At 40.9% G+C, this 14,682-nt stretch overlaps 1 protein-coding gene across 1 annotated transcript in view; it reads left to right on the plus strand.

The window, feature by feature from the left end:
- Positions 1 to 13,448, plus strand: part of LOC139728355 (monocarboxylate transporter 13-like) — a 57,488-nt gene extending 44,040 nt beyond the window's left edge. The window contains exons 3-7 of the mRNA XM_071639300.1: positions 8,706 to 8,873; positions 10,406 to 10,546; positions 11,649 to 11,892; positions 12,046 to 12,731; positions 13,318 to 13,448. Coding sequence (XP_071495401.1) covers positions 8,706 to 8,873; positions 10,406 to 10,546; positions 11,649 to 11,892; positions 12,046 to 12,731; positions 13,318 to 13,448 — 1,370 coding nt within the window. The remainder of the gene's footprint in view (positions 1 to 8,705; positions 8,874 to 10,405; positions 10,547 to 11,648; positions 11,893 to 12,045; positions 12,732 to 13,317) is intronic.
- Positions 13,449 to 14,682: the final 1,234 nt, after the last annotated feature.

Here is a 14,682-nt window from a genome sequence, read left to right on the forward strand (position 1 = left end):
ATAAGGAAATAAGTGTACTTCTAAAATGTGACTATCCATCAAAGTATCTTTGTTTTTAAGCAGACAATTAATGGACGTTCTGTTTGTGTATGCTTCTTTCTACAACTTTAAAAGAGTATTTTCATTGATTACAATACACGAATCCTGATTTTATCATATCTACTGTTGACCAAGGTATGACGCTATGCTATTGTCACGGGGTCTCTCTTTGGAACATAGGCGTATGTGGTATAGTTATTAGGAGATTGTGAGTGTGATGTACTGGGTCGGAGAAGTGTGAGAAGACATGTATTGTTCCTTTTGAGATTTCGTGATAGATGAGGTTGGTAGCGGGCCTCACGGACTGTAGAATGGAATTTGAAGCATGACAGACTGCACTAAAACTCAAGATTCCGGTTCACAATGACTTTATCAAGGCGACATGACACTCGCCTGCTCCACATGACATTCAATACATGTACACGGTATAACATTGTCATTCTTGTGATCTGCCGAAGTCTGACACTAATCCCAGAACTCGATCTCACTCACAGTAATCTGCTTGACACATGTTGCTGTTCTTTTGAATTGTGGAGCTCTCTGCCGGGTGAGCAATTTGCTCCAAAAAATATAATTATTCAAAAATACCCTTATAAAAATTATAAAAACCTAAGTTACTTCTAATTATTTATAAAAAAAACAGTGACATTTATTTTCATATTTACAAGTGATATACATTGTATGTACATCGGAAGGAAAAGGGACAGGGTTCCGGAAATGATGTCATCTGCCTACTCCTGCATCGAGAGAAATGCAGGGTTACGCCGTTCCCGTCGGCCAGGCAGGTAGAGGACCCACCGGCCGACGCCGGTGAAGTCTCGGCCTTTCCCGGGGGCAGGCGCCTCTAGTGACTTATCGGCCTAGGTGTTAAATTAGGGGTCATCCCACGAGACCGACACCCACGAGTCATACGGTCCACGAGACCGACATCAATAATAGGTCCACGAGTCATACAGCCCACGAGATATACGGCCCAGGAGTCATACAGCCCATGGGTTCGACACTACGCACAAAAGGCTCATGAGACCGACACTAAGCAAACACAGCCCACAAGACCGACATTAAGCAATAAAGGCTCACGAGACCGACACTAAGCAAAGAAAGTCCACGAGACCGACAGTAGGCAAAGAAGGACCACGAGACCGACAATAAGCAAAAAAGGCTCACGAGACCGACATTACGCAAAGAAAGCCCACGAGACCGACAGTAGGCAAAGAAGGCCCACGAGACCGACAGGATAAACAGCGCCATCTACATGTCAATTACCTGTACAGGGTGTTCCATGAACGGAAAAATAACATGCTGGCGGGTGCAATTTCGTCACGATATCAAGTGAAAGATGGTAACCATCTACATATGAACGACATTAATATGTACTTCTACATACTTCTAGGGGGCCAGGCCTGTCAGGTAGCGACATTGTTATCAATTAGAAAAATAGAATTGTATCCTTCATGCCCCCCCCCCCAAAAAAAAAAAAGAAGAAAAAAAAAAACCACACAAATGAATTAATAAAAGAGGACAAGAACGATGTATGGATTAATTTTAGAGCTTTGATAATGCCATCGTGTTATTTTTAATAGGCTTTCCCGGTTTTAGCAAGAAGATCATGGACAGGACGTACCTTTTTACCTCTTCTCTTTCTCGATTCACTAGTTACTTAGGCTATATTAGATACCCTACCCTCCTGCTTAAACGTTTTGGAGTAAGATCTATTTGTAATTTTCTATGTAACTATAATGTAATTCAACTGATTAAAACGTTTTATATCGCAGGGATTCACCTCGATTTGTGGCTTGTGTTATTCTCCCCTCCAAACAGTACATTTTTTCGTGAAAAACAATAGCTGTTTTCATTGATGCATCTTGGGTTTTTTTTTCCGAATCCCTAACGCTACCTTAATAGACGATTACGTTATTTTCTTAATTAATACTAAATAGACATATATTTTTAATTTGAATTGACAATATTGTATACCTGTATGTATGGTATGTGTACGTATATAGGCCTATTGTTTGTTGGTTTACTGTCTTATTATTTTCTGTGATACTGTTGTAACGTGACACAATATGTACTCTGTTCTATAGCGCCTTGAGTATCTTTTTTAGGTAGAAATGTGCGCTTTATAAGAGTCTCACTATTATTATCTATTATTAAATCGACACCCTCGCAGGTTTATTGTGGAAAGATCAGCCCGTTACCAAAGTTACAAAAGAAAAGGAATGTGAAAAATGAGTCACATATACTAGGCATTATCACGAGCCATTGATGATCCGCAGGTCTGAGAGAAAAATAACGGTATAAAAACAAAGCACGGCGTTGAATACAAGTAGTAGAGTGCCATGGTACTGATAAAAAACAGAGACGGTGTTGAGTATGTCGATGGTACACGAGGGTGGAGTTCTCCCAGTGGGTGGGTATACTTCTAAGTTAATAGAGCCTAAACATGATAATAAATGCAATCGAGTGAGAAGCCTCTACAAACATTAGACCTATGTATAATGTAGGTAGTGGGATAGAGAGAGAAGGTAGAAAAAAATCAAAGACTAAAATATTGGTTTGTGTCTTTGACATACTGAAGCAGGTGGTCCATAGACCATAGACCATAGACCTTGACACAGGGAAACCCTGCTCTATTTATAGTGGACATGACAGTGACCGTCAGTGTGGCTAGCTGTCAATCACGTTTACAAAGCAGACGGTCAAATTAGACACACCAGACCCAGCGTAAACAAGAAACAAAAAACAAGAAGGGAGAAGAGGAGTGTTACGACCAAAATCACACTGAGAATGATCGCACAAAAGAAACAATCAACTAATGTTCAGGCGGTTTATTAACAGTGATATTGTGGGTACAGACTGGTAATCGGTTTCACATCAGTACAATAATGATCGTTAAAAACAAATATAAGTCAGTAATGGAATCACTTACACGCATTACATGCAATATCCCTGGAAATGTCCAAATACGATGCTCGATGCACAAATGAATGATCCGTGATGCACCGAAGAATGATACCTCCGACGTAAATCCAGAGGCGCACGGTACAATATATATTCCACGTTATATATCCACGGTATCAGATGTCCACGTTATAACTCTACAGTATATGTCCACAGCGAAATGTGCAGAATCCAACGTTATGACGACCACGTCCAGTCGATGCGTTGAATGATGATTCGCTCAATAAATGTTCAGCATGGAATCCAGCCCGTCACAGCTTTTCCATAGCAATGTCCATTGACACAAAAATGGAGTCTATCTCCAATGTAGGCAAATTAATTATCTGCAGGCAAAATGTCTCCCAGGCCTTATCTCCACAAACATAACAGGTCAGCAGGTAACACAGGACTGACTATAACAAGTCGCTTCAGAGCCAGAAGTGACGTAACTCTCAGAGCAGAGGTGTTGGGTACTCTGCCTACTGCAGAATTTCTCTGGCTTATATACTATCCATTCACCCCCTTCTAGCACATTCTGTAACTCTCTCCAATCTGGGGCCACACACCTGAACATACTAGCAAGTCCTAGTTTCAGGAATCCTGGATGACTCCCTGCATAACATCATTGCCAAAATTAACTACCAATCACATTGGGCTACAGGGACAGTGCCTCACTCAGCCAAACATGTAAGCACTTCCTAGAACATTCTGGAATGGGTGAAATCATTCTAGATTGAGTGAGCTATAATGTATTTCCTGTTACATGCATGTACTGTATAGCTACATTGTATACCACCTAGAAAATTCTCCACTGATCTGGTCAGCCTGTATGTACTATATCTATACCACATAGAATGTTCTCCATTAATCTGGTCAACCTGTGTACATACACATTAAAACAACCATGCATATACAGTACATCATACAGGTACATAACTACTGAGTGTGTACATTTGTGACAGGAGAGAGACTAGACGGGGAACAAAGAACAACATAGGAGAGGGGAAGAGAGGATCGAGGACCGGATTACAAACAAAGAACAACATAGGAGAGGGGAAGAGAGAGAGAGAGAGGCTGGACGAGAACAAAGGACAAAATAAGCGAGGGAGAGAGGGAGACGAGGCGAGAGACAAAGAACAACATAAGAGACAATAGACGAGCTAATTAAGACGAAGAGAAGAGACAGAGAAGACGCTGAGCTGGCAGCTTACCTAGCTTACACAACAGAGCATGTTACCTAGCTTACATAACAAAAACACAACACAGTACTGACCGCTATACTTAATCATATACGTATGAATATAAAACCGTTACACTATCAACCTTGAATATCAGTTATACAGTATACTGTGACAAAAATGACACTTTTATCCGAGGCGATTAAATGAAATTAATTGAAAGACATCAATTAAAATCAATTGACCTGACATCAAAGGAAATGAGTTAAAAAGACAAGAAATGAATGTTCAAGCTGACATAATGGGATAGTATCGAACAAACTGGTGAGAATGGCTGTCATTGTGGCAGTTTAGTGTTCACATACAATCAAATTGAATTGATTTCAGTTCAGTACAGTTCAGTTCATTCCATACGTCTCATGTGAACTAGATTAGGCCTACATATTTTTTTTTTTTTGGGGGGGGGGGTATTTTGTTAATATTAAACAAAAAATAAACCTACACACATTATACACTATACTTTCGATGATAACTATCAAAGTATGGCGATTTACTTTTCGAGTTATGCAGTTTAATGTTAGAGGAGTGTGACAGGACCTATTCAATTCAATTCAATAGTTTATTTATTTCCATCAAAGTAAAAACTACATTAAACCAAGCTTGTTTAGCTGTGAGCCCCGAAAAATCAGGGTGTTTTTTTTTTCAAAGAAGAAAAGAAGATCAGATAACAAATTTCTGATCAGATTAAGTAGAAATTACAAAAAAATAAAACGAGATACATCTGTATAATCTAAACTAAAGGTGAACCGCAAGTGTGACTTAGTTTTCATTTGCTTTCAAAATAAAATGTGATTATTGTATAATAGCGTGCACAAGACTGGATCGTGTTAGAGCTATTACAAGCGTGATTGTGACTACGAAGCATGAAAATGGTTCATAACCGCTGATGCATACCACATGAGGCAATTATCTCATCGCTTTAAGGCCCGGTCACACGGGGTCATCCCACGAGTCATACGGTCCACGAGACCGACATAAAAAAATAGGTCCATGAGTTATACGGCTCACGAGTCATACAGCCCATGAGTTCGACACTACGCACACAAGGCTCACGAGACCGACACTAAGCAAAGAAAGCCCACGAGACCGACACTACACAATAAAGGCCGACGAGACCGACAGTACGCAAAAGAGGCTCACGAGACCGACACTAGGCAAAGAAGGCTCACGAGACCGACACTAGGCAAAGAAGGCTCACGAGACCGACACTAGGCAAAGAAAGCCCACGAGACCGACACTAGGCAAAGAAGGCTCACGAGACCGACAGGATGAACAGCGCCATCTACATGTCAATTACATATACAGGGTGTTCCATGAAGGGGAAAATTACATACCGGCGGGTGCAATTTCGTCACGCTATCGAGCGAGGGATTGTAACTAATTGAACAGCACCATCTACATATCAACGACATCAAGTAACTATGTATTTTTACACGTGTGGCTTTTAGAGGGCAGTTCTGTCACGCTACGGTGAGCGACATTGTTACAAATTTATCTATTTTAAAGAATAATATTGTCTTCTTCATGGGCACCCCCACCAAAAAAAAAAAAAGAAAAATGTATGAAAAAACAATAGAGGACAAAAACAATGTATGGTGTAATTTTATATGCTTTCCCAATTCCTAGATAGACGGTGGACAGGATGTAAGTTTGTTTTTTTTTAGCTCTTTTCTTTCTCGCTTCACTAGTTAAGTATTCCTTATTAGATATCCTATCCTCCTGCTCATACCCGCCTGCTTAGAGTTCAATTTGTATTTTTTTTTCTGTAACTATAATGTATGACATTTTAAAGGATGAAAAGGTTTTATATCGCAGCGATTCACTTGGATTTGTGGCTTGCATTTGTAAAATTATTCTCCTCAAAACGGTACATTTCTTATGAAAAAGAATACAGTAGCTGTTTTCATGGATGCATCTTCTTTTTCCGAATCCTTAGAGCTACCTTAATAGATGATTATATCATTTTCTGTGAATTTGTCCTAAATCAGCACCTTTGCACATGATTACTCCCCTCCCATCATATAAAGCAAGTGTGCACTGCAACATGGACCATTTTGTGAAATATTTTCTTGTAAACTTCATTTCACACCTGGGTATTATTCTAGTTGGTTGATCTGAATGTCCACATCATTTTATTTTATTTTTTTCCCCCTAAGCAGGTGCGTACCGGTATATGTTTTGTGGAAAGGGAAAGGACGGTGTTTTGGCATTTTTCGAAATTAATGTTGAAACATCTGATGCACTTTTACTTAATTTTGTTTATTTTTTTCACAAACACTCAAACACGCAAACACAATTAAAGATCTTGAACAGTTCAGGGGGTGAGGGAAGGGCAAATGACGGGGTAATCCCCTAGCAGCTCTCCTTTTCCATCTCTCATATCTTCCTTATGCCATTATCTGGACACCCTATACAATTAATTGGTCTATAGGTGGCGATATGCGTTCTGTCGGTCTCGTGAGCCTCTTTTGCCTTGTGTCGGTCTCGAGAGCTTTGTATGCCTAGTGTCAGTCTCGTGAGCCTTTTAAGCGTAGTGTCGGTCTCATGGGCTTTGTTTTCATAGTGTCGGTCTCGTGAACCTTTTGTATGTAGTGTCGAACTCATGGGCTGTATAACTCGTGGGCTTAATCTACTTGATGTCGAACTCGTGGGCTTTATTTACTCAGTGTCGACCTCGTGGGCTGTATAACTAGTGGGCTGTATGACTTGTGAGCTGTATGACTCGTGAGCTGTATGACTTGTGAGCTGTATGACTTGTGGGCTGTGTGACTCGTGGGTGTCGGTCTCGTGACGTGCACCCGGTCACACTGCCCAAAGTCGCGTAAACGCATGAATCACGTAAGAAATTCGAGCCTTTGCGCATTTCATGAGTTTGTCTGACATGGAACCTTCCTAGGTGTCAGCCGATGTGCGCCGGATCGGCGCTTTACGCGATTCCAGGTTTTGAGCAGCTCAAAACTCGGCTTCGCGTAAAAGTTCACGCAGTATTGCGCTGTTTTACCTAATTTTTGCGTAGTTTGCGTAGTCCTTACGCGAAAAAAGCGCGATGTATGCGTGAAATATCAGTGATCGTTCGCGAAAATGTTACCGCTATCGCGTTCATGCGCGAATCATGCGCGATTTATACTCAGTTCATTAGTGACAATGCGCAGATTATGCATGGTTTTCCGTGGACCTCAGTCGTCGCGCTACCTCGCACTGTTTGGGGCCTTCGCGTGCCTATGCGCTGAAAGTGCGTGGTTTGTAAGTGATTTTTGGGTGATCTTTCCGTAGTTCTTGCGCAATTCATCGGTGATTTTCATCGCGTAAATCAGCGAAAATTCTCGACGGACAAGCACGCACAAGCAAATTTCTTGCATGATTCATGCGTTTACGCGACTTTGGGGCTGTGTGACCGAGCCCTTACAATTGGTGACAACAGTGCCAATACCGGTGACCATTGCAAATTGTTGCACTTAAAAACGATGACGAAATAAAACCAGTTTGTAAACCAAAAATGCCCCGAAACGGGATTGGTATACCTTTGCAGTTGCCGGTTCATTTTCCCCCTCCACTTTCGTGATATCTGCAGAAACCGTACAATTGCTGAAAGAATCTTTTCTATGCTTCCGAGTGATATAAAGCAAAACACTCTTAAAGGAATTGCAAAAAGAAAGACTCCATTATGTGAAAGAAAAACACAAGACGGCAAGAGGGAAATGAATGTAAAATAATCTTTCTATGTCCCAGAGCACGACTGGATGGGAAATGAGACAGAGGGCCTTAACAGAACTGAGAACTAATGGAAATAACCATTTACTAGGGAGTACACTGGAATAAAGAGACAGAGAGAGACAAAGATGAAGAGAGAGAGGGAGAAAGAGAGAAAAAAAACTTGGGGGGGGGATTAAGGACTGTAGATCTTTGCCATATCTGCGTTCTTTGTTTTTCTTTCTTTCGTGTTTCTTCTTAATCTTTACAATTATAATCTTAACGGTAATGAAAATTAAAATGGTTATCATAACACTAATGATAATAATAATGAAAATAACAATGATAACTGTTATTATTAGCTCTAGAAGTATTTGTCATAATTATGAAAATGATGATAACTACGTGTATTTTTATTTACTCTATTTGTATTCATCATTATTGTTCAAGTTAAAGTCAAAGTTCAAGTTATTTATTTCATCTCCAACAAAATGTACATACAACGAAGCGTTTGAATGCACATAATGACACGAAATCAATACATGAATGTGACCAAAAAAAAAAAAATACGAAGAAACTAAGATACAGATATATGTTGTAAATTTTATGGCTAATTCTGAAATAGAGTTGCTGGAGACGGAGGGGACTGCTAAAGAGCAGGGTTCGTAGTCTATTATCATTATTATTGTCATTATGATAAAACAGGGTTTTCATAATGCCCCCTCACCACTCTGACTGAGTGTTGAAAAGGTACAAGAAATTCCTCACATCATTAATTGCTTTTCCCCCAACCAGGGTACGGATGGTTCATCCTGCTAGCAGCTCACTGCACACTCATCTTCCGCGAGGGTATAGCCAAGTGCCTTGGGATATTCCTGCCAACGTTCCGTAGTTACTTCGGTGTGTCGACGTCTCTGATTGGATGGGTCAGTTCCCTGTGCGTCACTTTCGCCGACTTTACGGGTATGTTGAGCTTGGCCAATCGGATGTCGTGTTAGAAAAACATAATATGCATATGCTCCAGGAATTCTTGTAGTAAGGATAATGCACCTCAGAATTTCATTATTTTGTTTAATTAATTATTGTAACCATGGTACTAATAAATGTTTCAACGTAAAGGGCTCATAAAACAACGAATTTGCCATTGATATTTATGACACGGGCCTTATTGATTCCTCAAAACACATTTTGAATTTCAAAGAGTACAGGGCCTGCCCAAAGCGTATGAACGTTTGAAATTATGCGAAAGCATATCACAAGGTCCTTGTTGCATACATCTCAAGAGCCGGCAAATTACAGGGCTCGATATGAGTTGGCCCAGTTGCCCCAGTATGTAGGACCTGCCCGGAGTACACACCACGAATGAGATCGGGGGGGGGGGGGGGTAGATTGGGATATACAAAGTGAGGACGTCGGCTGTAAGTGTAACAAAGTGTTAATGCTGAGTCAATAATTTCATCTGTCTGAAGACGCGTGTAGGGGTAAGAATCATCAGATCCAAGCAAGAATGACTAAAGTAAAGAAATGCCCATATGTCAACGCCGCAAAGTTTTTATGGTCATCATTGGGTCCTTCACGGTTTTCACGTTTGCTTGAAGATACTTCTTTTAAATGATCTAGACACGCAATAATTCTTGAGGGAAGAAAACATGAGAAAAGGAAGAAGATGAAGCAATGATTTTACGTTGACATGTATTGTGAGTATTCATGGTAAATCATGAAAATTAAGTATCCTGTATATTTTGTCAGTTTTCTTTGGTATTCAACAAATCACCGAAAACATTTTGATAAATTCGGTTGTATTCGTTACAGTTCCAGATAGTTCTCTTTTCTAATATTTTTTTTTTCATTTCGCCGAGATTATCATCGAGTAACATCGAAGTATACGCATGCTTGTTATGGCTATTTCACGTATAATCAAGGATCGACGAATATTATACAATGCCATTAAATAGTAAGTATGCAAGTATTGAGTAGCCTCTAGGCCGCAGTTCAATTAATCCATGACCCATAATGCTTTGACCCGAGGTGTGGACGAGAGCAAAGGAATCAACGCACGGATGGTAAAGCAGTCAACATTTGTTTCGGTATATCGGACAATAGTATCGTGCAAGTAATACCGAGTAGGGGATGGCGATAGGCAAATAATACATGTCTATTTGATTGAAGCAGTTAGCAAGATTGTATGACAACCATTACAGAACGAACTGTCTTGTGTGTGGAGCTAACTGGAATTTCGCGGCGACCAACCATTCTTGCGAACACGTGATACCAATGCAGTCATGTTTACTATGACCTCTCGCTGCAGACATCGGAGCTATTTTTTATGACGTCATTTTTCTGGGCCTATGGCTGCCCTTATAGCGGTCATTAGCACTTTTGCTGAGTAAAGAGAACTTTCCCTGCCTTAATAATCGATCAAATAGAAGCCGCAATTCTGAAATAATGAGGTATATTATGATTACGTATTTGTTCAAATTTGTCTTCTCGTATAGGGTTAATAAGCGGACCCCTCTGTCGCAGGTTTGGCTGTCGACCCATCGCTATTGCGGGAGGCTTATTCGGAGGCGGTGGGCTCATCCTGGCCTCGCTTACAACAGAAGTAGGCGAGCTCTCCGTCTGCCTGTCGCTTTCTGGTAAGACAGTGACTTGTCGTACTTGTGTCCCATCTTTAAACCTTCAGGTCGGGACTGTAGGTTTTTTTTTTTCTTCACAGAGTGATTCCCTTATCATCGTCAAAATGGTATCTCTGACTTAAACTGAATAGTCTTTATTGGAATCGAAGATTTGGGGCACTGGTCGAATTACTTCAATCTGTGCAAAGCCTGCAGAAAAAAACAAACAATTTAAGAAAGAAACAAGAATCTCTGACATAAACTGAATAGTCTTTATTGGAGTCGGAGATTTGGAGCACTGGTCGAATTACTTCAATCTGCCCAAACGCCAAAGCCTGCAGAAACTGAAAAAACCACGCCAATTTAAGAATAAATCAGAAATTTAAGAAAGCAGATGGAGTCTCAACGGGCAATTCAAGACCAGTGAAAATTTAATCTATAAAGAAAGAGCAAAGAGCAACAGTGGAACCTTGATGAAAATCGTGCAAAAATAAGGAAAGTAATGAATTGCTAAGTGTTGACTGGTATCACAAACAATTCTCGGACAGCCAATAATATGAATATGCAAATACGACGATGTCATCGTCTTACATTGAAATAACTGTGCACGACATCTTGAAATTTCCATTTTCCTGTTGTTGTTGTTCTTCCTCTTCTTCTTCAAGCGTAACCATGCCCTAGTCATTAATTTGAAATTATTCGTTTCACTTTTATTCCTGTACAGTAGATTTTTCAATCAATTCTTTCTGGCCTAGAATTATCATTGCATTTTGTGAAGTATGTCGCCAATTTTAGAATCAGTCAGAAATATAACATTCAGAAGCTTTAAAAACTTTTTGTTTCCCCCAAGGGAACCCAAAATGGCTGTGGGATGAAAAATTAGACTACTACACTTCATGGTTAAGTTACCTTTAATAAACAGTGTAAAATGAGTAAAATCTTTCATAGAATCCGGAGGTAGTACACCGCAATGTCTTTTCAGGTGAAAATGCTTTCATTCATTTTCATGAAAAATGTTTCAATATTGGGACAAATATATATAAAAAGATGGTAAACATGTACAATATTCCTTATCTAATTCTGATATTTGGCTATGTCAATTTTCATAATCATAAACACACAGGAATCGGTCTAGGTCTGGCGCTCACCCCTAGTCTTACGATGGTCGGAAGGTACTTTGACAAGCGGTACAGCATGGCCAACGGTCTGTCTTACGCCGGGTCTGGTGTAGGGATCCTGGTCCTAGCACCGTTGGCCCAGCTCCTCATCGATACGTACGGCTGGCGGGGTGGACTTCTTATCATGGGCTCATTGTGTTTTCACGTGAGCACGTGCGGGGTTCTCCTGCGGCCGCTGCGCCATTCGACGTCGCCGACTCGCCGTAGCAACAAGATGCAATACAAACAAGTGCCCGCCGATGAACAGCACTCCCTTGCCAATGGAGACCAGACGCACGCTCAAGAAGACCGCCCCCATGACAACTCTGCGCCGGAAGTGAACGGAGTGCACGACGCGAAAAGATCCACGGAGGATATTGAAATGCAAGGCGTAGAAGAGACAAGGACGAGAACAGAGGAGGAGGTAAAGGAGACCAGTGTGTTAGGAGACACAGATGGAACGGATGACAAAATGGAATACGAAGAAGTCGATCTTGAGAAAGGGCAAGCGGAGAATGAAACGGACAGCGAAGACGAGGTGGAGGCCGAGGCTGAATCTGCCAGAGAGCGCTGTTTCTCTCTCCTGGGCCTGTCCCTCTTCACAGACGCCGGCTTCCTCATCCTCATGGTCGCCCAGTTCTGCGGCCGGTTCACCTACATGGGCTGGCTCATCTACCTCGTGCCCCACGCGCACGACAAAGGCGTTGAGCCCATGCAAGCAACTTTCATTGCGTCGGTCGCCGGCGTGTCGAACATTATCGCCCGCGCTGGCCACGGGCTTCTTGTTGACTACAAGCTACTTACCGCTGGGCAGTTGCTCACAATTGCTTCCTTTTTTTCGGCAGCGCCCATGATACTGGACCCTTTTTTAAATACGTACGGGACGCTAATAGCCGGCTCTCTCGTCTACGGACTGGCTAGCGGCGTCTTCTTTCCCATTGCAGTGGTGGTAGTCAAACAGACGATCGGGATGGAGCGCTTTCCGAACGCACTTGGTTGGTCCTATGGGTTTGCAGGAATAGGGAGAATGTCCGCCGGCTTTTTAACAGGTGAATGTCTCATGGCTTCATCAACAAGGTTATCATGAATACTCTTTATCACTTTGAAGGAACAGAAGTCGTTGATTTTGACATCAAATCAAGGAAAAGTTGTCTAAAGTTGCCTAGACACTATACTTCAAAAAGAGTCAAGAAAAGAATAAACCCTTAAAAGAGACACGCCACTATTTATCGTTTTGTTAGTTATCAACTGAAGCGGCTACCTACACCAGTGCAAGCCGTAGGGATAACTTGCAGATTATCGGTCTCCTTTTGTATCAAAATTTTGTGAACTTTTTAGACATAACTTTTCGTGCCCCTCTGTTTCAGGTGTTACCACGTTCCAACCTATCGGTGTGTCCTGAAAGAATTCAGTTAATTTCCTGGATAATCTTTATCAAGTGTTGTCCAGCAAATTGAATATTCTGCATTATCTTGAAAAAAAAAAACTACAAAAGAACAGTTAAAAGGGAAAACTAAAAATTAGATAATTGTATACAAATGAAAGAAGTAAAATTAAAAATCTGTAAACTTTGTAAAATATAGCATTATAATAGGAATAAACAAAAACATTCTATCTTCGGTTCCTTTTCTGCAGGGTGGCTCTACGATCAATTCGGGAGCTACAACGCGTCCTTCCTTATGTTAGGCGGGATACAACTCTTTGCTTCCGCCTTGCTCATTGTATTGCTTTGCATGTCCGCCAAGAAAACATGTAAGTCTTCATGACAACTCCCCCGGGCTATCTTTCTTCCCCCCACATCACTCCATCGTTCTCTCTCTGACCCTTTCTCTCTTTTTGCGGCGGGAATTGGCGTGTCACCGAAGCACGGATTGAGTATACTCCAAGCTCTGCTGCAAATTTCGAAGTTCTGCAAGAAGTGGACGGGATGACGTGCGGAAACATGGAACGAATGGACGATCGAAACTCATCAGCTAGAACTGTCTGTGACACTGCACATCGAGTCAAACAGGAACAGTTTTGTTCATCTTTATAATCGTGTACACTCTTCCTTGCATTGTTTTTGTTTTTATTTCTTATCTTACCAATTACAATGTGGCATTCAATCGGTGTGATCTGCATCAATTCAGTAGCATTCGAGAATATGAAAGGACATTAAGTGGTGATGATGTGTACCGAAGATTGTCTGCGTAGGACGAACGATGTACTACATTGTTTTGAATGTAAAATGTTATCTGCCATTTTATAGCCAGCAACAATCTCGCTGGCCTAAACTTGGGCCAAGAGCTGCACACACGTCTGCAATGCTCTTCTTAACTGATCATACATATTCTATTCTTAGAGAAAGCATCATCTAAGTGCTCAAGCCAGTCCGTTTTCTGTTTTGGACACATAACCGCACACACATTCACACATAAAGAAAATGACCACCAGCAGTCGTAAGAAATTGGTAGAAGGTCTGTTTTCGTCCAAATTTTCCTCCCATGTCTGATTTTTTTTTTCTTTCAGCATAAATGTATTCGGACACCAGGCTGTCGTTGTAGGTGCGTTGTCTTTGATAATTTATAGGCTACGTCTCAGGAACATATATCTGATATTGCTCTCTAGTAGCCCTAACCATACCCACCCACAAATTTTCATGAAAGAAATGCGTTTTTCGAAACTTCAACTATACAACTTGGCAAGATTCGACGTGTGAAATAATCTACTCGACACTGTTTTGAGGTATTTCTGACACTTGAATGTTGACATCTATTCGTCTCAAGGGGTTTTTCTTTTCCTATTACCTCTCCTAAAAATGTGCATGATATATGATGCATTCTTCAAGAACATGGAAGAATTATCTATCTCTAAATTTTGATAACTCTTATCGTGCTTATTGGTATGATTATGAATATTATCATCAATATTATTTTCGTTATCATCATCATCTCTTGCGTCATTAACTTATCTTTTTGTGCTGGTCTCCCCATCTGTTACGCAAGACTACACACACACAAC

The sequence above is a fragment of the Diadema antillarum genome, unplaced genomic scaffold, assembly GCF_040938485.1.
Source record: "Diadema antillarum isolate AM-2024a unplaced genomic scaffold, OU_Dant_1.0 seq00000175_RagTag, whole genome shotgun sequence".
NCBI lineage: Eukaryota > Metazoa > Echinodermata > Echinoidea > Diadematoida > Diadematidae > Diadema > Diadema antillarum.